The following is a 24,042-nucleotide window of genomic DNA, read 5'->3' as shown; positions in this document are numbered from 1 at the left end:
AGCCTTAGACAATGCACCAAAAAAATTGACTGAAGTCTGCTGATGGAAGATTTATCCATTTTTAGCAAATGTCAAATCACTGGCTATTGCTTTTAAGATTAATAAAAGATATAATGGTTTCTAGATAGCCTCTAAATAAAGATTACTATGAATGGAGAAATGATTTACCAATAGTCACCACAATGATATTTCTTTAAAGGTTACAATCATAAGTTATTTAGCTGAAACACTGCTGAGAATGCCTGGTCATTTCTTGAATAATGCATAATGTTCATTGTAGATCTGATCTGTATTATAACAATAGATATTTCTAAAATAATGGAGAAAACTATCTGTTACTTTCCAATTGCTCAAGATATTTCCATGAAGTAATTGACTCTGAAAATATTATATGGAGTCACCTTAGAGTTCATTTGCAAGCAAAACTCATAGCGATCACTACACAATAGGCATAAGAGAACAAACTCATCGTCTTTCATAGACTTTTCAGGAAAGCTGTGACAAATACAAGGCAGAGTAAAGGACCTTTATGAAATCCTAAATTAAAAGGTATAAGTTACTGTACAGTACTGGGGAACAAATTTTAAACTAAGCTTTGAAATTTAATTATTAACACAAGCAGACCACCACATTGAGTAGGGATGGGGGAAGAGGAAGTGAGGGAGAGAGTGGAAAAAAAAGCAGTTCTGTACACCCTATACCATTCATATAGTTTTTGAAATATCTTTGAGTCTATTCAGGAGATTGCTTGGGCATGAATGAAGTATAATGTCTAATGTTTTATTGTAGGAATATCAACTATACTCCATACAAAGCTGCTAACTATTTAAATGAGCTTGTTTATCCTTATGAATTTCCTCAAGGGCAGCAAAAGTGACCTTAATAAATGAAAATGAATTTCTTTTGATGTTATTTCATGAATGTTTGATCAGAATGTGTTAGCAGGACTCCACATAAGGAGAACTGGTGAAGCAATAAAATATACTTCTACTATAGTTAATCCCACTTATAGTGAATTCATATACAAAGAAACACCATTTATTAGTAATAATTATTATTTCAATATTCTGACCAAAAAAAAAAAAAAAATCAATCCTAGTTAGTATAAAGAAACCCTACTCAAATATTATCAAAAGCAAAAATCCTTTTTTATCTCCTACATAGCCGTTATGCTTAGAGGAATGTGAATTAACTCATCAGAGGTTGGAAAGACATTAACTGTTTACGTAGGTTTTTTACAGGGAGGAACAAGACCTTAACAAGAACTTAACTTAGACCAGACTAGTTATGCTGATATCTAGGAATAAGGTTTAATTTTCCCTCAAAAATCTTTCCTTTGTCAGAATCTTTGCCCAAAAGGAAGCGTCAGTATTGAAATATATATTCTTATTCCACAAGAGGATAACAAGAAACAAATCTCAGGTAGTCTGAAAATATACACAGAGATGAGACCACTTTCTACAACACAGGACATCTAGTAGAAGCTTAGCTATATGAATTTTGGGAGGAATTATCTATTTCAATAGATAGATCACAAATCCTAGAGCAAGTTCACTTTGTATCCAGCTTGAAACAGTTGCTTAATTACCAGACGGCTCATCCTGGAAAAGGGGTGAACACTTGCACATTATATAAGAAGGCTGATGAACCATGTTATACTCATGCACTGGATGATGCAATTATCCTTTTTTTTTTCTTCACTAAAATTATACATGGCATGGCAGACAATATAAATGAAATAAACGAAGTGATGCAAATATATCCAACTAATAAATCATCAGTCCAAAAGTCCTTCAGTTGCTGCCCTTCACGTCTATCTCCATCCACTGAAAATTACAACTTTGCTTTACTGATCTTTCTTCCTTTAAATGAAAGAGCAACTAAAAGCTCCTTTCACTGGCAGTACCAGTAACCCTTTGTGGGCATTTCTGGTTTAATAAGCCACTAGTTTATAATACTTATCAAGCATCAAGATCAGACTCTTCTTCATAAATAGCATAAGCAAAAAAAATTACACAAAAATGTTCAGTTTATACAAGTCACTGGAAACCCTAGTTAGGAACAATACACATATAACCTCTAAAATCAAAGATTTAAAAATTTTGATGTTACGTTCATGAACTAGAAGACACAATTCTGCCTTTAAGCTTTAATTATGGAAATTAAGTGATTGTTTGAGTCCTCACATCAAGAAATAACACCACGTTTCCCTCAAATACACCCATTGATAAAATATTAAAATAGGAAAAACAACATGATCATTGATAGATAACTTCGAACAGTTAAATGTATGCTACCCAAAAGACTTACTGTTGTATTATTTATATCAGTAGGTTTGTTGTTAAATAAAAATAAATAAAAGAGGTTTATTTCACCTTCACATGGTGTCTTTCTCATGCAGACCTCAGATTTCCACATTTGTATCCCTTTAAAGGATTTGATATGCAGGGAAAGAAGAAAGGATGATGGTAAAAATTTCAATTTAGAGGTTACTAAAGGCTGCCATAGCCGATACAAAACAATGTATTTAGGCCATACCTTTTACTGATGTATTAGGTGGAGGTCCTTCCATTCTCAAGTTCCATGGAGGATCACCTTGATTAGCAAAGTCCCTCATTTTCAGATAGCTAATTGTAAGTCGAATGATGGATGCCTTGTCAAGCTGGCTGGTAATGGCTGCAGGCAGTGGCAACAACTTTGCCAACTCATAGAATTCAAAATTCTCCTTTCCCCGGCGAGAGCGAGCAGCATCTCGGGACTTTTCCTTTCTCAAAGCCTGTAAACTGAAGAAAATAAACAAAGTAGGACATCCATCAATATTAGTGTTATGCCATATATAATGAACTTGTGTTTTCATTGCTGATTTTCAATATACATTATGACATTTTAAAAGTGTTGTGAATGGATATACAGACTACAGGATACATTTAATGGTACTCCAATCTTTGAATAATTAAAACTAATGATAGTGTTTTATTTTTAGTTGTAGACATGTTACATAACTGCTCCTAACTCATTTCATCCACTCTCTAATTAGCCTGTCCTTTATTTTTCTGCTGCCAGCCAGAAGAAAGGATTCCTAAGAATCCTTTATCTACACAGATGCTACTGCTTCTTCTGACCCACTAAAAACTATCTTCGTCCAAATTTGTACCAAATTCTGACTCTCATGGGAAAGTAGGTTAGATTCAGATGTCTGAAGTGTGTGCTATCACTGACAGGGGTTGCTGTAGCGGCAGTCAATATGACCAGACAGGCTATAAACTTCTGTGGCTCAGAAGCTGCTTTAAAGTCTGGTGTAATAATGCAAACCTACTGAGATTTCAAGAAGTTAATCTTTGTGACTTGTTTAGCTGGCCTTGCTGTTGAAACAGTAACCATTTTTCAGAGATTCAAGAAAGCAGTTAATGGAGTTACGCGCTTCATTTTTTCCAATTTTAATTCAACATCACATACGACAGACTCCTACGCAGCTTTTTGGATTAGAGAGACCCTTCTGCTTTATGCAAAACAGGTGGATATGCAAGGACACTCATTTACTTCAGGTTTATTAAGGTATTTCTTGCTACCACCCATATACTAGGCCTAAAATTAACTCCGATTTTACTCCTGTGCTACTTAACTTGTGTACAACATCTGAACACATATTGAGAAGACACTGCATCATCAAGGCTGTTGTCTTCCCCTGATTTTTTCCCAAAAGTCAAAGAAAACTCAAGTTTCAGTTTCTTTCTTTCTTTGTTAATATCTGATATAATTGCTTTACAAGAGAAAATGGATTCACACTGTTCGTTGTGTGGTTTGAAGCAAATGAACAAACGCACAGTAAACTTACCAGAAGATTAAGAATCAATGTACAAACAATAAAAAGAACAGGTATGAAATTTTTTTCCTCCTCTTCTAAGGGGTTTTTTGGGAGACAAACTTTTCAGTTTAGGACAAGTCTCGACTGTACATTTTACCCACATCTTGGTAAATAGAGATTGGTGCTGGTGTTTGTGTCTACCAGTCAGTTCTAGACCCTCAAAAAGGATGTATTTTTACTTTGTTTTGTTTGATTACTTATTAATTGCATGAAATTACAGTCAAAATTCCATTAAATACCCATTGGTTTAAGAAACAAATTTGAATACAACTAGTGTGTAATGAAACAGCAAATACTTCTCTCAAGCATCTACAACTCTTATTGAAACCTTGGTTTTCATTACAGAATAGTCTACAGAATCACTACAGCTTATGAAGTAGATTAGACAAGTAAATTTAAAACTACAATTCTGAGACTCCTATTCACCTTCTAACTTAGGGATAACTTAAACTACAGAAGAGATTATCATGTTTTAATATTCTTACCTATGTACATTTTTTGCAGCTATCTCTGCCTAAGATACTCCTCAGAATTGAAAGGGCAGACCACCAATGCATCACACTGCCCTGAGAATGATTAAAAACTTACATTCTCTACACAATTATATACTAACAACTACATTTTTAAAAACAGCTAAGGAATACAGGCGGTGAATGATCAGACCACCAGTAAGAAATACCATCTATTTATCCATAGATAAAGATACAATGCTCTATTGAATTCCATGCTAAAAAACCTACTTGTCTTTACGAGCTGTAACTTAACAGCTCACAGCTAGATTGAAACTTACAAGCTATATTCTAAGTGACAAATGAGACTTCTGAAATTGAAAGGTGTTAGGAATTGAAAAGTGATAGAATATTCTTTAGCAAAACCTAAACCTGAAAGCACAGTTTACAAATCCTGTACAATGTTCAGAAGATTGCTAAAACTGAACAACGTATTGCAATATAAGCTTATATAATGCATTACTGGATTGTTAAGTTTTGCAATCTCAGTCAGTTCAGCTGAAAAACAGGGCTCTCTGTTAAATAAACAGGTGGCTTTCAGAGCCATCTAAGTGTATTTAAACTTCTAGAATAAAAAAAAATCCCAGCATACAAGTGATGGGAAATTAATAAATGTATGAAAGCAACTCTAAAGAAGTGGTAATATCAGTAAACATGGCTTTCCTCCCAGCCATACTGTATACTGCTCTTTGTGAAAATACTAACAAAGTTAGTCAAGTCTAGAAGTTTGTAAGTCTTGGCATCAGTGCATTTTGCTAAGTTTAGCAATGATGTCTGGCAAAAAGTGCATATAAGTCTCAATTTCTCTACCATGCAGTTCTACCAATAGACAAATTGTGGTAGTAGTATTGGACACCAAAGTTACACTGATACAATGGGTCCTTAATTTAGTAACAGCAATTTCCTCAGCAGAATGCAGGAATTCATTAGATATGCCCTGAACCTCTTTGGCACCTGTGATTCTGATAGGCAACATCAGCTTCATCACTGGATGTTTGTAACAGAGGAAAGTGCTGGCACTGACCATCCTAATAATGTGATATAAGAGGTGTGAAGCTCACAGCAGAAAGCAGTGGTGCTGACACCACATGTTGGGCCCTTGTCATATGACATTAATATTACAAGTAGTTCTTGGTAACAAATGAACTTGCTGCAAACCAGTCTGCAAACACTTAGAAATTCCTACTAATGAAAAGAATTGAAGTGTGAGAAACTGTACCCACGTTTACTACATTGATTCCACATTAGAAAGTACCTAGAAATCAAATATTGTATGTGTCTTACACGAGGATTAGTTCTTAGATGAAGTCTCCCAACAGACAAGCAAATCTACATATGCTGTCTATGCTACCAACAAGGAAATAACGAAGTGTGAAATATACCCAAGGGACATAAAGATTGCTCCCTCCTCGCTGCCTGTGGAGAAGGGGAAAGAGCTCAGATAATTGGATCAGAGCACATCCCTGTTCAATATCAAAGGATGATGTCATGATACAATGGTAAAACTTCATGCATTCCCCTAAGAACATACTTCTAAAGCAATTTTCATACAGAGTCCACTAAAGAAGACAAAGAGGTTTCCAGCTGCTAGCTCTTGATAATTCTGAGATGCAATAGCATATAAACAGAATATTTAATGACTAGAAAACTAATGCTACTTTAGATAGGAAGTTTCTAAAATATATATCATTTTTCCTTCTAGGGCCTTTTCAGATGGACTGATATAAAGCAGGTCTCTTTTACAGTTGAAAGGGTACGATAAATAGCGTCGTATAATTTTAAAACGGTGTACACAACATTTCAAAAGTAAATTTTCTATTGAAGACACAGCAGATGCAGAAGACATGATAATATGCTGTTGCATAAAAGTTTTATTGGTACTCATAACTCACTTGTGATTTCATTGTGCTTGTGGTCATTCTGAGCTTAACCTGCTTCATATTTTATTCCACATCATTTTATATATTTTATATTCATAAGCATATAAATGCATCCATGTCTATGTCCAACCCTCCCCTCCCCCCACCAATCTCCACGTCTGACAGATCATCATCTGTCAGTTTAAAGATGGGACAAGCACAGCTCCTAATTTTTGCAGGATATAATGGCAATCAAACATATTACAGCATATCAGCAGATGCACTGACCTACATTAGTAAGGATTTTTTTAACATATCAATACCTCACCTGTGTATCTCAGTTTGGGTGGTAAAAATCAGTGAAATAATTTAATGCCATGAGTTTGCATTTTGAATGAAAACAGGGGAATGGCTGTAGTTACAAATGAGTATTTTTATCTACAATTTCAGAATGCAGCTCGGAAGCAGACACATAAAAGGCCCACTCAGTTTTAGAAAAGGAGTTCACATTTACAACTCACTCATTACTCTTTCTTTAAGCCCAACATAGGTAACTGGGTTGTGATCATCCTTCTGTACTCAGCTCTGGTGAGGCTGCACCTCGAGTACTGTGTTCAGTTTTGGGCCCCTCGACAACAAAAAAAACATTGAGGCCCTGGAACGTGTACAGAAAAGGGCAAGAAAGCTGGCAAGGAGTCTGGAACACACATCTTACAGGGAGGGGCTGAGGGAGCTGGGATTGGTTAGTCTGAAGAAGAAGAGGCTCTGGGGAGGCCATATCACACTCTTCAATTACCTGAAAAGAGTTTGTGGTGAGGTAGGTGTCTGCCTCTTCTCCCATGCAAGTAGCAATAGGACTAGAGGGAATGGCATCCCGTTGCACAAGGGGAGGTTCAGGCTATATGTTATGAACAATTTCTCTGAAAAGGTGGTCAGGCATTGGAATGGGCTTTCCAGGGAGGTGGCTGAATCACCATTCTGGATGCTCTGAAGGTGTTCAAGAAATGTTTGGATATTGTACTAAGGGACATGGTTTGGTGGGGAAATATTGGTGATAGGTGGACACTGGAACTGTATGATCTTGGAAGTCATCTCCAATGTACGTGATTCTATGATTCTATTTCTTTAAGTGCAACACAGACAACTGGGGTTCCCTGAAGATATTGGTCTCTCCCCAGTTCAGACCCATATACCAGAAGCAGCGAGGTTTTACAGTGCTTCCACTGCACTGGTCATAAATAGAGACTGAAGTGGGTGCAAAAGCCATAAAACAAGGTTTGAGGGACAGACAGGCTACTGAGATCCAGCTAGAATGGTTAAAGCCAATGGATAGCGTGCCAGTAGTGTTCCACCATTGCTTTTGCTCATTTTTATTAGTTACAAGCAGAAAGGTATGACACAATGAATAGGCAATTATTATCAGAGTTCTTTTGTGTTTCTGGAGTTCTACTGAAATCCTCCTTGACTTCAGGAGAAGCTTTACTACAAGGGCAACAGTATACTGGAATGGAGCACTTCTTGTAGTACTAAACAATATCATAATTGTTAATTCAGCTATTATCAACCACTAGTGAATTTCTTAAGCCACTAACGACAATGTGGATTACTAGCAGGAAAAACAGATACTGTACAACAATAATACTTAACAATATCTAATAATGTTTTTAACAAGCTTTATAGAAATGAAGCTTTATAGAAAATGAAGCAATATGTGCATGTGTGTGTATTTTTATATTAGTACACTTTTTAAAATAAAAGGATCAAAAGGTCCTCTATAAGCATTCTCTAACTCTCCAAAGACCTCTTCAGAAGCCTGTTATATTCATTTCACAGAAAAGAAATCAGATCTATGGAAAGGATGTGCAACATTAGATTGCACAATGTGTCTGTTAAAAAAAGAAAAAAGAAAAAAGGGACTGGAACCAAGTGATCCAGCTTCATCTCCATATCCCATTGGACTTTTAGTTGTGTGTCCTTCTGTGTACAATGTTTTCCAAACTATAAATAATGAAAGAATGCTTATTTGGTCAAGTTTATCTGTAATGTAACAAAAGGAAATAAATTTATCTGCTCTGGAGTCCATAGGTATGAATTTGTGTAATTCTATGAAGTACACTAAAAACATCCTTACTGTTCTTTTCTCTGCGTACATGACATGGCATATTATGGACCTACTTTGGACATTTTAACAAATAAAAATTTTTAAAAATCTTTTTTTTTTTTTTTTTCTTTTAAGTTACATCTTTTCTCTCTTTATAAAGGATACTTTCTACTCATAGTGGCCAACTATGTACTTTGACTAATAAGAATGTTCATACATTCTGATCTATTACAGTCTAGCAACTGTTCCTTTACTTAGACACGTTCTCAGTAAATGTCTTTCCTTGAGTTTCAAGCTGACCAGTGCAAACAATGATGGCAGCTGACCCCATTTATAGTAACAGCAACATAAAAGTCTGACTCTTACTGCCCGGGGAATTCATTCAGATAGGGTCTAAGTACAAATACAGGCATCCACCAGGCGAAGTTCTGGCCTAAGGAAAAAACAACAAAAACCCCTCCGTATTCATTTCACTGATATGATAGGATAATTACACAGAGTTAGAAGTTCAATGAATGGAATATCATTGATATCAAAATGATAGCATTTTTTCAGTATAACAGCTACAAATGAGTACAAAAGAATGAAAAAAAGCTAGTGTGGACAAGAATTAAGAGAAGAAATAATCCTCATCAATTTCATCAGGTCTACTCTATTAATTCTCAAAAAATGATACTGAAAATGTTTATATGTTTACTCCTAACTTCTACACAATTTTTCCTATCACTTTGGATTTTACTCTTCTGTGACAACTTTTTTTTTTAAAACTTGATTTTTTTTCTCTTCCTTTCTTTGCTTATCTCTTTTTTTCTACTGTCCTATTCATAGACTTCCCTTTCTCACAGTTTTTTTCTGAACTTAAGAGTGCAAGAACTTCAAGGCTATAAAAAACAGTTACACTGTTTAAAAGAGAAGAGTGCTGTTGTGAGGGCAAAACTTGCAAAAAAGAGGAAAGGAGGAGAATCAAAGCCACATTAAATTTTACCTTCTTCTTTCTGTTTTTTAAAGTACATCTGAGAAGTCAGACAGGCAGATTTTTATGGATTTTTCCACTTGTTTGCTTAGGAGATCTGAACATTGCTCAGTCTCACTATTTATCAATTAATCTAGCGTGCAGCCTCAAAGGAAAAAAGTAGACCTGTATTAAAAATTCATCCATCAAAAATTCATCAAAGGCTTCAGCATTTTAACTCATGAACCTTTGAACACCTGCATACTTGTCAGATCTGTGGTCATAGTTAACTGGAATCTATAGTTACTACAGTAGCCATACTTGCTCTGACATGAGCTGCATGGGGAGACTTTCAGGTGAAAGTGCAGTATATAATCTAGTGAGTCACGCTGCTTTCTCAAACTGCTCTTTTCAACAGATAGGGGATATCTGGCATCTGACTAAGTTCAAAGTCAGTGAAATAAGACTCTGCAAAACACTTTTTGGGGCATTCATTTTTGTATGTAACATAAACATTGCGATTCTCATAGGGCAAAACATTTACTAAAAATGTAAACAAAACTATTATGTGGCATAAATATAAATGGCATAGTCCACAAATAGGAGTCATTTAATGCTTTCCAAGAAAAATTAATGATTTCAGGAGAAATTTATTTAACATATGAAGAAAGCTGTATAGCACACACTGGAAGTTAAAGCTGGAACCTTCAAGTTCAAGGTAAAAATTCTGCTGCTTAACTAATGCACTGCTCATAGCTGTCATCATTAATTTATGTTAGCCTCTGTAAACATCAAGAGTATAATAGGCCAATTTCACAACTAAATATAGATGCACATTTTGCCCTTATATAAATGGCAGATTGCTGCTGTAGATCATCACTGCAGCTACACGTCAGTAAAGATGCACTGTTTGATGGTCTGATGCTCACACAATATATAAAACCAGTTGTAATGGTTGTTTGGAAGCAAAGTGTAACACAGCAGCAAAATTTCATTTGTTCCACAAACTCAGGATATATTAAGCTTGGCTGACAAAGTCTGTTTGATGTGCTAAATCAGTTTGACCTTCATTTTTTGCTTTATATTTCTCATTTAACACATGAAATGACCATTATTTTTTCAATATATAGGAAAATATCACAGAACTAGTTTCTATTAAAAAGCCTCCTTTCCTTGTCAATAGTAAAAAAAAAAAAAAAAAAAAAACCCCACAAAATTTTCCAGACGTTTTCAAAAAATCACTCTAAGAATAATATGCAACTCATTAAAAATAATACCTATATCAACGCTAGCTTTTTAAAATATATATAAAATTTGATATCAAAAATCAGGGTTGTATTGTGGGAATTGTGGTTTCTAAAATAGACTTATTTTATTTTCAATGGGAAAAATTCACTTAAATGTTTTTGGTTGTTTTTTTTTGTTGTTTTTTGTTTTGTTTTGTTTTGTTTGTTTGTTTGGGAGGGAAAGGTTTATGTTTGAACTAATCACTAAATTGAATATTTTATCTCCATCACCATATTTGTTACATTTAAATTTCAAGATATACTTCCAGAGCAAGTCATTAGAATGCAATTGGAAGAATCTGGCAGCTTTTTAAGGAATACATACTAACCATCCCACTCAATCTTCTAAAACTAACTTGCATTTTGATATAGCAACAATTAAGTGAGCTGTGACACACCAGTTAAAACTCAAACTCTGCAGCCACAATACTTTGATCTATTTTTTTTTTCCTTATGTTGAACTAAGCAATTGCATGAGAACAGAAACTGCAGTTTTATCAAGCAATTTTGCAGTGCCCAGTAAATAGCACTTTACCTTGGAGCAACTTGTACATTTCACACCTTAAATTTCTATTTACCAAACCAGCTAATCACTTCACAATTGAACTTCTCAGAACAAAAAATTATCAATTAAAGTGGTTGAAACTCCTGCAAATTATCAGTTAGGAATGAAGTAATTGCTTTCATCAGGGCAGAAAAGCCCGCCAGAACAGAAATGTCACTTCAGATTAGTGTTCTCACTCCTGAAGCTATGGATGACACAGCTGATATAAGACTAAATGCCAAGACCAATCAATTGCTTTTGTGGCTCTGTTCTGAGCTGCTGTAAAAGGGGCCATTTTCTAGGATCTACTCTTCATTATAGTAAATGCTATCTCCTTGGTAACATAATTCCATTTCTCATAAATTCCGTCTGAGAGCATTGTCCTAACAATAGATGTTTGTGGAAAAGAATGCTGTTGGTTTAATGCAAAGAAATTAAGTGTGAACGGCTGTCAAAGTACTATAGTTTGCTTGTTCTTAAACAGAAATTGAAGTCTTTACACTAGAAAAAAAGAGCAGAAAATACTTTGGCGGAAATGAATGTTCTGAACAAGTGTAATATATTGCATTTGGAAGTGCTGTGCTTCTGATTGAAAGCGCAGACTTTTTTTTGTACACATATATTCTGTCACTGGTGGGCACAGTAGTCTCTAGCGAAGACTTCTCTGTTAAAGAGAAGTAGATAAATACTCCACTTACTTCACAGCAGTGCAGTTAGGAAACGTGAAACTGCTGAAGAAAACATGGTCTCATTATCATATGACATGCTATTTGTTAGAAGGCTCATCTGTGTGTAAAAGCTGCCTTTGAACTGAGCCCTTACTGGAAATATCTGTATTTCAATTTGTATTGTTCAGCTTCCTAAAATACTAAGGATCTGAGTTATGGTCTCCAATTAAAAGGATATCTGAGAAGCTAATTTGGTGGAACAGCAGCAATTTCCTGCATTGCTCTCCTCATGACTGAAGTTCAGAAACAAATTCAAGATTACAGATTTTTATTCAAAACAGGATGAAAAGTATTCCTCCCTCAATGAGCATAAGCAATTCCAATTAACAACAACAAGAGTTATTTGACAGGAGAATATATTACCAAATACGCAAAGAAGTAATTAATTCAGCATGAAGATGAAAAGTGCAATTTTACTACAGCATTTCAATGGGTAACCAAAGAAAGATCACAGGTACACTCTCACCAGGATTATGAATGTAGGCCTGAATGCTGGCAACCTCACAAATATGTGAAAAACACTATCTATTATGGGATGTGGGGAAAGCAACAGGACAAAAGAGACAATATTGCATAGCACCTCCACCTGCTAGAAGAAAAAGTAGTACTTTCAATTGCAAATCTAGATAGCTTTAGCCCAGATGCTCCAGATGTGCTCTCATACCTGATATTAAACTTTATATAACATAATGCAATATAAATATGAGCCTTGCAAACTGCAGTAAGTAGAAGTTACTACACAAATAAATCACCCTAAGAAATGAATAAACAGAATCCAAATGTCCAGTTTAATCCCTTAGTATGATCTTTTAGATGTGCTCCAGATTAGAAGATTTTGATTCTGGTTCTGAAAGTAATATTTTAAAGAATGAGTAAAAATCTGTTATTTTCCTCACCTACGTCAGCACTATCGCATTCTTTTTCCCTGAAATGCTCATATCAGTCTGTGGGCCATATTTTCCAAAACGTTAGGCTGAACGAGTCTCTGGACAGCATGATCTACCTGTAGATGTCCCTGTTCTGCATGGAAGTTGTAGTAGATGACCTTTAAGGGTCCTTTCCAACTCCAACAATTATACAATTCTATGATTATTTTACCTTTGGTAGCTCTGACATAAACATCTGGCAAAGTGTTGCTTGGCATAAACTGCATCTATGCTAGGCAGTTTGGCTATATCATGAAATTTCACTAATATAGAAAGGCGTAAGAGCACAATGGTGCATTCAGACATCCCATGTTTGCTCTTTACAGATGACCTAAATAGGGATTTTGTTAGAGTTGGCTGTGCACTCTGTAACTACTTGCTCCAAGTTAGTCCCCAGAGCCAGGAAAAAAAGGCAAGAATACAAACCTTTCTCTTTCACTGCTGTCACATAAATAATTTCTGTATGGTGTGTTCTCAATTACTATAATATCAAGATCTATTCTGAAGGAAATAATATGCTTTATTTCCCTACCCCCTCTTATAATTATCATCCTCATCATCTCACAATTCCCTCTTTGCCATCTGAACATTGTGCTTATACTGAAGATACACAAAGTGGTAGTTACAAATTAGAGTATTAACAAGAACTTCTATGAAGAATCTTTGGACGGAAAAGGATACACTGGCACTCCAATCCAGAGGAGCTATTGCATTTTATAGACACATTACTGAACAGTCTTAACACTGACAACACTATAGCTCAAACACAATAGACTCAAAGATAATCTACATCAGCAAAGTCACCATTGACTCCTCTACATTTTGTTTCTATTTTTTATTTTTAACCTGGTACTCAAACTACCTAGCTAAAACAGCACGTTTACAAAAAATGCAACAACCACTCTGGGCTGTTGGGCAGATGCACCTATGCATACTCAAAACTCAGAAGTACACGCAATACTTTGCCTTTGCAAACTTAGGAAGATCCTGATGCCAATTCTCCAGAAGCTCATTTTCCTAGCAACATAAGCTTCCCTCTCCAAGGTGCAGCATTAGCTGTTGAACCATCATTTTGACACAGAATAAGTGAGCAGCAAGGCCTTTCAATTCCACACTTCTGGCACGAATCCTGAGCAGTTAAGAGTGAATTAATTTCAGCAGAGCACAAGGCAGCAAAGCTTTCACAAGTAGATGTCTCTTTCATACAAAACCAGTGAAATAACTTATACTACTTCCTGTATATTCCAGAGTAGCCTACAGTTTATATGGAGTTCCCTTGAAAGGAAGGTATTCACTTTTTGCTGACCCCTCTGAGAGAACTGGCAACTCTATAACCACCCTGCAAATATTCCTGAAAGCATAAATTGGAGGACGTTAGGGCCGGATTCTGTCCTTCAATTTTTTTGGACACTCATCTATTATTTCAAGTCAAAACTGAAGGCTGAGATATCATTAGTAAGGTTGGAGCAAGGTATAAAGTTTTAAGAACAGAAATAGGCAACTGTATAGGTTTGGATACAAAATAAAGTCTTGACTTCAGAAAAAAAAAAAAATCTATAATTCTTCCATAAATCAGCATTAACATGCATTTTCCTAGGCTAGCTTCCCACATCCTACTTGCTTCTTGAGGGAAATATTCTATACTTATATCTCTTTATTTCCTATGGAATATGAAAGACATGCCAAATACAGCAGAATCTTACAATCAATTTAGCAAGAGGAAATAATTCTCCAAAATTTAAATAGAATGTCAAAGCAATCATATGGAAATGCTTGTGTTTCAACTAGCACACAGCTGGCATTACAATTTACAGACTAGTAGAAAAAAAAAAAAGGCTTCATGAAGCAATGTTATAGTGTACAATACTCCTCAAGTCTCTCCTCAGTTCTAGTAATAAACTTCCACTTTTCATGAATGGTAAAAAGCCAGTTAAAAAGATTGGTGGAGTTCACAGATTCACTCTAAATGTTCATGCCCCCAAATTTTTCAGGTGGTATGGAACATAAAAAAGTAAATCTAAAAAAACCCCTCTGTTGTATTTAATCCATGTTGTTCTGTTTCTTCTATTCCACTTTCATTCATAATATATGTATAAATAGAAGAAAGCCTATGTAAGGGTTAAAAGTGCCTAGTCCCCAAAGCAATCAACTTATATTTAATATTTTATAAAATAAACATGCTGCCTGCATCATCATGCTTCAGTGTATTATAGTAGCATTGTGCAAGTTGATAGAAAATCTTCCTACTTTCAGTCTGTTCCAGTCATCTTTAACAAATAACTTTTAAGTTGACACTTTCTATACTAGTTCTTAGCTCATCACCAAAACATATGCAGATAGATACAAATTCATCAAGCCTTTTTTTTGTTTGTTTTTGTTTTTGTTTTAATTATATGACTGTGTGGAATTTAGGTGCACAACACCAAGACAAGTCATATGAATAAATTACAATAAAGTTATATTTTCAGCAGTTTTGATACAATGGGATAAAAATTACATTTAGACTGAATGCATAAGGAGGAACATCTTCCTCATTCCACTTGTACGTATTGGTACTGACCACATGTATTGGTACTGACCACATACATTATTGAGGTCATGTGCTTCCTAATGTGCCAAGAAGTCTATTGCCAGAGATTATGTATTTCGCCCAGACCATGAGCTGCCTCATACAGCAGTAATGCTTTACTGGCTGTATGCGCCTACGTTATTTATTTTGGGGTATTCATAGCAGACCTAAGAAGGTAAGTTTTCGGAGGTGGTATAGCCAAAGGAGGTAATGGAGAAACCAGTTTAATTAGCCAGAGTAATTCTTATACTACAAAATTTAATGATCAAAAAAACCAAAATGCCAAATCCTTTGTTTAAAAGGCACACATCATCAGTTATAATTCTTAATTGTAGAAAGCAACAAAAAGCAAACCTCAAAACATTAACAATTACAAATAAATCTCATATCGTACAATAATGCTTACCTTCATCTGTAACATCCAACTGCAAGCAACAGTAGGAATGTACTAAATCATACTGTATATATAAAAGATTACAATTTTCCAATGTTCTGAAATCCTGAGCAAGAGCCTCCCAGGCTACACGTAAAGCTACTTACAAAAGAACTTCCTTAGAAGGAGCCAGCCTGCTATGAGATGAGGAGCAGCAAACCACGAAAGAAATCAAGTTCAGCAGTAAAGTAGAACTTGCTTAAAAGATCCTTGCCTTGAGTGTACACTTATATACTCGGCAGGTGAAGCAGCTCCCTTCAAAGACTCAGAGGTCAATATTAGAAAGGAATAATATGAATATTAACTATCCTTGTCATGAGGCAGGCTGTATCATGTCACTGTGTAATTCTGGCATTTTTTGCCATGACTTGTAATTGAATTAAGTAGTTTCTTTTCAAAAATATCAATCTTAACCTGGAAATTCCAAGACATAAAGCATTTCTATAGCTAAGCAGCTACAATGTTTAAATTAGCCTCACCCTTAGCACTCTGTTTTATTTCCAGTTACAACTTCACTGACTTCAGCTTTCAGTCACTGAATCCTGTTATTCCTTTGCCCATTAAACAAGAAATTCCAAATATCTGCTACTTTCTTCCTATCTGGGTAATCATGGGCCATGATCGTGTCACCCTTTAACCTTTCCTTTGATAAGACACTTGATTTACTAAACAAATTCAATCACTGTGTGTTTTTACTCACCAATCTAGTAATCTCTTTCTTCAACATAAAATCAAGTAAAAAAATTTAAACGATAGTAACAGTAGCAATCATCAGTAGGTAACATCATTTCCCAAATTCAATACTTCAATTCATGTATTTAAAGATTATTTTAGTCTGCATCTGAAACAGCAACACGCTGAGCTACAGTGCTGTGCTACTCATTAGAAAACTTGCCCACTGATGGTATTTATGTTTCAGAAAAGGAAACATATCTGGTTAAGTAGCATAGTAATAGAAATGAGAAAAACACATTATTTTGTTAACTTCAGAAATCAACATCTTGGTTTCTACAAGGCATCTAGACCTATCTCAGTCTCATTTGGACTGTTCTCTGTTTCTCATTCTTCATTATATTTCTGAGGTGAAATAAAGGTATAGTGATCACTTGCTGTGGATAAACCCAGGCAAAGGTTTCTTTCACATCACAGAGTTCTTGATGGGATTAAAATCACAGAACTCAGAAATAAGACAGCCTGTAAAACTTTTCCATTTCCCTCAGCATGACGTATGCATTTTTTGCTACTGAATGGACTGGAATTCCTCAGAGAGGGAAAGACTCCCATGTATCTTAGCCCAGACTACTTAGATCAGTCAGACTGTCACCTATTCAGAATCGATCCATCAAACATGCATAATAATAAAGAAAAAACATTAAAAACATGAGAATAAAGACAATTTTATTCCCTTCCTACTCAGTAAGGGCATGAGGCTTTAAAACTATTCTGTTTTTTAACTCATCCAACTGGGATGAACATGACTTCTCCTAACCTTCTTGCCATCTTCCCTAGTGCTCTGACTGCCGCAGGACACCATAAATGCAAGGCTGACCTGTGAAAGTGAACAGGGATGTAGAGTATTTAAGAGCACAAGCATGAATCACTGAGGGCACACGGCATAATTCGTCACAGATGGGATGTTGATAGAATATGATTATTCCTCAAAAGCTTTCAGATTTCTCTTAGCCAAACTATTGCTACGGTTCAACATGGACAGTACATTCAGGCCACAGAAATACTGACAGTAGTGCTTTTCATGTTCTCCATTTCAAGTACTCACCAAACCAACAGACACACATACTAAGTTAGTCCATGCCATTAAATATTACTATGGTCATAGTTTTAATGAAACTTTTGAGAGCGCCCAAAAGCCATTATTCACAAAAGTCTTCAAATCACATGGAATAATTAAAATAGCATTTTCAGAATCGCATAATGCCACAATAGTCCTTCTCCCAGAGAAATGAAGCCTCAGAAGCTGTGTTTAAAAATGCCACCTTACACTATTTAAAACCGGTCATCAGCGTTACGAGCTGAGACAAGCAAACAAGAAATACCTTAGAGTTAAGAGGAAGTAAATCCAATATGCCCATGTGTAAGAGATTATTCTGTTAACGTCTGTGTCTCAAAGCTTGCTGAGGACACAGATGGACTTGTTCAAGTCCAGACAAGTCCCGAGTAAGGATTGTGAAATCCTTTGTCTGAAGGACACAGATGAACAAGTCCAGGCAAGTCCTGGGCAAAGGTGGTGAGATCCTTTGTCTGGGGGATGTAGATGGACAAGGCCAGGGGCAACAAGAGTGAGATGAACTGCAGCTAAATAGCTGTGAAGTGCTCCTTTGTGTGGACCTATCTCAGGATGATGGCCATCTCAGGGGGTACTCAATGATTCTTGCTCAAGGCCCATCCTTGTCACATAGGCAGGAGAACAAGGAGGATAAAAGAGGAACTGAAAACCATGAGTTTGGTTTTCTGGCAACAGATTCCTCATGAAGAATTTCGGAGATTCCTGACCATCAGATTCCTCGTGAGGTGACTCCTGCATGCTGTCGAACTCTCCTGTGCCTGCTGCCTGTGCACTGCTGTTTCCTCAAGGATTGGCTCCTCGACTTCCTCCTCTACCTGCTTGCTACCCAAGGCCGGCCACGCTGCTGCTCTTCGCCCCCCTCTCCCCTCCCCCCCCCCGGACCTTCAAACGCCGTGCAACAGGACCGCTGCTGGATCCTGCTGGTGACTATCCCCGCTTTATGCAACTCTTGCTTCTTTCCCATCTTTTCTATCGCCCTCCTTCCCTTCCCCGTCTCCCTGATTAGGTTTTTTAATAAACTGGTCGGAACAACATACGAACCGTTGTTTCTTAATCTCACGCTGGGTATACAGATATTAAAAGAACCTCATCTCCCTCCTATAAATTGAAGCAAGACACCATGAACAGTGTGTATTAATTTTGAAACTGGCCTGTTGATAGATCTACATACTCATGAAATGGGGGAAGAGATGCAATGACTCTTAGATTCCTAGCAGTAGTACTGAGCTATCTCTAAAACTAGCAATTGTATTATAGGTTTGAAAGTGGGGGTGTAGTGATAGAAAAGAAAGAGGAAAAGGAGGAATGATCACAAAGAGCTATTATTTGCGACGGGCTCCGCACAAGACAGATGAAATGTGAGCTTCAGTATTCAAAATAGAAAGGATACAATCGTATGTCTGGTTAACTTACAGGAAATAGTTCCAGAGACAATTTTATACTAACTACAGTGATTTGAGCAATTTTTAAAAATAATACCAGCCAATTTCTCTCCATTATACTCTGCTGGCAGAAAATAAAACATTTTTCTTTGAAATGATTGCCTCTGGTTTTGTTAAATCATGTAGCCTGTCAACATGTGGTCACCAGTTTTACATGATCTTTCTGCCTCTCTGGAAAAGAATGAATTTGCAGTCTACTCTCTGATATAGATGCATAATCTGGCATCAGTTAAAGTTCTTGTTATTACTAAAAAAAAAAAAACCAAAAAAAACCCAAAACAAAACAAAACAAAAAAACAGGTAAGCAACTGTAATATTGTGATACGGAAAAATGTCAAAGCCAGAAGAATACATTTTCAATTCAAATACAACAAGATTTTTGATTTTATTAAATGCTAGTCCTGGCATCTACTACCACTGAAAAATTAGGAGTGGAAAAAAATATAAATGGAGTCTAATTCCATCACCAGATGTGCCTGCCCAACTCACTCCACTGATTTCTTAGGACAACACGAACCCTTTGTATTAAGTGATTTCATAAGAGTAAATATTTGAAAAACAAAATGAGAAAAATTTATGGAATCCTTCTTTTGGTACACAGTTGTTTCAGCAAGCTCACAGCAGCTGAACAAATTAAATCTCCAACCTTTTGCTGTCAAGTGGGAATCATGTACTAATAATCCTATAATGGTTTGATTGGAATATGTGCCCATCTCAACAATGTGACTAAACGTCTGGGAAAAAGCAAATGGAGAACAAAACCCCAGAAAGATAAAAACACTAAATTTGACTTTAACAAACATGTTGAATTTACCTTTATGAGATGCTCCATTTTTGTGAGAGTATTTGCCTACTAAGAGTACCCTTTTTACATCAGAGTTTTCAAGCTTACTGTTTTTTCCAAACTTCTTTGTATACTGGGTATAGCATACCCCACTTCCTTTCATTTCTGGTCAGGAATTAAGATATGTACAGTCTTTATAATTAAGTCATGCCTGGTGAAAACACTAGTTGCTGTGATTTCTACATAGATAGCTATTATTTATATTCTTAGGAATGCCTTCATCAAAAACATGATGGGAAAAATCATGCTCTTAAAAGCAAGGGAGACAAAGCAGATGAAGTGTTCCCCATAGTGGAGAGTCAATGCATCTGTGTGTGATGCTTAATGCCTTCCAGACACTGGAGGAGTTCTCAGAGCAACAGAGTTTACAACTAATCCTTAATAGAGTGTAAATAGTAATTCCTGAACCACTAGACCACTGACAGATCCTAAGACCTGACAAAATGCAATCTTGACTACTGTGCTCATATGACTTGTGGCAGGGCTACTGAAGATAGCCCATGTATACCAATCCTGTTTTTGACCATCTCTTCTAGAGGAATCAGAGGTCAGGATTCTCATAATTGCCTCCAGCACCCCAAGAATCCAGCCATCAATGCTGGAATTTTAGTCAAGAAATTTTTTTGCTGTCTAGTTTCTATTTCAAATGCCCCCTAAAATAAAAAAAAACTTAGACTCTTTTATTAGTGGCCGATATAAATGAATGCATTAGGCTGATGTGCAAGAAGACTAATCATTTGGAGAAGAACTGAACAGTAAAAAGTAGTGACTGGGTAAAAATAACCAGCAAGTTAAATCAAGGTAGAAGTTTTCAGGTTACTTTAAGATTTCTATAGAACCACAGCCTTTGAAAATGAATTCATATACCAACTTTAAAAGTCTTATTTAAAATATTTTATGAGTTCAGTTTACATTAAAGTTTCAAATAAAATAGCGTGGATGCTTTGTGCGGCCATCTGCTACCCTCATCAAGTGTCTCTAGTGACGAAAATGAGGATTCTAGTAGTTTTACTATGGAGATAATTGAAGCCTTTCTAAGAATAATTTCTATTCAGTTCTTCAGAGCCAAATTTTGCCCTTAGATCTGCACTCAATCTTGTAATATCAGAATGTTGCTCTTGTTTAAGCAGATAGCAGGCTCTGAGTATAAAACATGAGCTGGTAGTATTGTTTCATCCTTTTGCAATGATTATATAATTTGTATTATACATTTTGGCAGATTATTCTAGAGTCACACTGACCATGTATATATTTAAACTGTATTAACACTACCTATATCAGAGGCTGACTGTCAGTGACCTGTGTGTCTAATGTGAGTTCTACTATTAATTTCCTAGTATAATTGAGAGCAATACACTTACTTGATCAACATCCTCACAATATTAACCTACTAAAAAAACTGTTTTGAGATTTGAAGTATGTGATACATTTTCAAATCCTCACAGACTCCACACACTGCATACCTGCACACTTTAATTGACTGAAAGCACTTCATTCATTTAAATGACATTTTACAGAGATTTCTTGCAGAAATCAGAAGCTATGAATCAGGCCCATGCAGGATTAGCTTACACTGAACTCTGATGTATCTAAACTGCAGACCTGAAAACACATAAGAAAAAGCATAGGCTTGTTGTTGAATAGAAGACACTTTCAAAAACTGAAGTACTCAAATCAACCTCATTGCTATGAGATGCTGCCTCCCACAGCTTTTCCTGCAGCTGCTGAAGCAATGCTCCCATGAGCTGGGAAGGTTCCAAAAAGCTGCTTCCCTTTCTTTGCTAAGACTGCTTATCAGCTTTCTGACTGACCTCGTGTCACAGAAAATCATACTATATCATGATACAGTAAATAATTGCTATTTAGCTTCTCTCTCAGTAAATCTGAGGAAGTCTGACTCTATCTTAGGGAGCATTTCTTCAAGGATGCTCTTCCCCAGACAGATAAAACAACTAAGGAAAATTAAAGGAAAGAGGAAAGAAAGTATACTATCCTTTCCTGTTGGAGAGTTAAAGTCAAATAAGAGGTTAGGCCTGGCACCCACATCACCCTAGATCAGCTGGAAATTGCTAGTGCATAGGAAGCTCTCACCCAGTTTAGATTCGAAGGTACTCAGGCACATACAGAGTGAATGTACACACATACAAGGTGAAGCTCTATAGTAGCTTGTGATTCTCCATACAACATTAATAGAGAGAATATGTATGGATTTGGGGTTTTGATTTGGGGTTTTTTTGTTTGTTTTTCCCCTGGGGAAAGAAAAAAAAAAAGGAAAAAAAAGAAAAAAGAAAAAGTAAAAAGAATAGAACAAAGCAAATGGAACAGATGTAGGAATTTAAATCAAAGCACAGACTGCATCCCCTTGACTTCACTGAAATACATTTAGCCCTTCACTTGAAACAGCTGGACACCAGTGAATACAGGTATCATTTCATATATTACTGCAAATATGTTATATCTGGGATCTGTGTACAGAAATAAATAACAAGATTCTAGCCACACAAACACATTAAACTGGCAAAAGCTAACAATATAGCAGAAAGAAATAAATTCTCTGTCAATATGGATACTGTATTCCCACATCTCACCAACGCCTGCCTTAGCAATTGGTACGGTTAAAAGTAAGTGATTTTTAATAGGTTAGTTTACAGGTTCCTTGATACAGTTTATCACACAGATGTATAGACACCCACACAGGCAAGGGTAGCACTGATTAAGCAAGAGCACATCTCTACACACTGCCAGATTAACATATTCATAAAGGAAAAGCGAGGATAGGAGCAAGTCAACATACTCAGCTGAAGCTGTCAGAACAATAAGAGTTGCCAGAATGTAACTGCCCACTTGGAGTCAGGCCAGAATTACCATTCCTTTAGAATTGCTTGCTTGGAAGTATGAAAAGTGCTAAACGTTAATAAACACAGTCAATCAAAATCTGAAATTCTCACTCAGTTCCATCAATAACTTAAGGCTGTGTTGAGGCAGTGGTTTGTTTTGGACTCTGCTGGAACTCAACTGTATACAAAAAAAAAAAAAAAAAAAAAAAAAAAGATTTCAATATAATTGAGAACATATGTTTCTATATCTCTATTCAGTAGCTGATAGAAATAACACAGAGTGCCAATGATAACCATGGCAAATAAAACACTAGCCAACTTCCTGAACTGCATTCTAATAGAATCTGAGAAGAGCTAAGCCAGGTTCCTCAGGGCCTCCATTCATTTGATTTGTTTCCCTTCTTAGTGGGTTATAAGAAATGCATCAAAATTCACTTAATAATTACTTCTGTTTTTGAGGTTTAGAAACAGTCTGATGTTTTGAATGCTTTATTTCTAATATGCTACTCTAACACTTTCTTCACTTGAATGCTTTTCTTTACTTCATTGAAACATACAACAGTCTGTTTTAAACTAAAGTTTGACTAATGCCAAATCCAGTTTAAAAACATCTAGATGTTCCCTGAAATAACATTTTCATATGAGGCTGTTCCCAACTGGCAACATATCTGATCTGCCTGTCCTTGCCAACTGTTTACATATCTTTAAGCCATTAGAGTTCCTGATGACAAACCCAGCTTTTTATCATATTCTGTGACGCTCTGACCTCCTTGGAGAAATGTAGAGTTGTAAGTTAATAAAAGTATTATTTTAAATCCATGCATTCAAGTATATTTTTTATTGTGATAGAACATAAAGTTCTATTTTAATATACAATAATTTATATTCAGTGCCAAATAATATAGTTATGATCTTATACCTGTTTTCACAGTTTAGTAACTCTACTAACTTCAAACAAACTGCTCTTGGCAACATCAGTGTTATGTGATAATCCATCTCCATGCAACTTAAGTACAATCAGTATTGAAAGTTCAGCCTTAACTTCCCTGTGCAGAGTCTGTCCCACTTCCAGAGGCAAGCACTGTGTTTTCTGCTCTGGCTCATATCAGGTGACTGGTAGACATTAATGCCAAAAATGCAGCTGGGGATTTTCACGACATCTGGTTTCCCGCAATACTCAATTTCTTCTAAACGTGCACATCTCTGAGTGCACATATCCAGAAATGCAAGCAGATTGTTTTTAAAGCATGACATACCACAATTAAGAATATCTGAAAAGCTTGGTTTGCAAGAAAACATACAAATTAAAATCCTAAATACCAAGAATGTTCTGATCTCCTGCA

The 24,042-nt window shown here is 36.0% G+C and overlaps 1 protein-coding gene across 6 annotated transcripts in view; it reads right to left on the bottom strand.

The window, feature by feature from the left end:
* NPAS3 (neuronal PAS domain protein 3) overlaps window positions 1-24,042 on the bottom strand; it is a 598,518-nt gene that overhangs the window by 415,291 nt on the left and 159,185 nt on the right. For 5 of the 6 annotated variants that reach the window (XM_048949919.1, XM_048949921.1, XM_048949920.1 and 2 more), the window contains one exon: window positions 2,539-2,783. In XM_048949919.1, coding sequence (XP_048805876.1) covers window positions 2,539-2,783 — 245 coding nt within the window. Of the gene's footprint in view, window positions 1-2,375; window positions 2,427-2,538; window positions 2,784-24,042 lie in introns of all 6 variants that reach the window. The other variant, XM_048949923.1, reaches the window with a different exon arrangement.

Source organism: Lagopus muta, chromosome 6 (genome assembly GCF_023343835.1).
Source record: "Lagopus muta isolate bLagMut1 chromosome 6, bLagMut1 primary, whole genome shotgun sequence".
Lineage (NCBI taxonomy): Eukaryota > Metazoa > Chordata > Aves > Galliformes > Phasianidae > Lagopus > Lagopus muta.
Note: the sequence above shows the minus strand (reverse complement) of the source record. Positions and strands in the feature narration are given on the sequence as shown.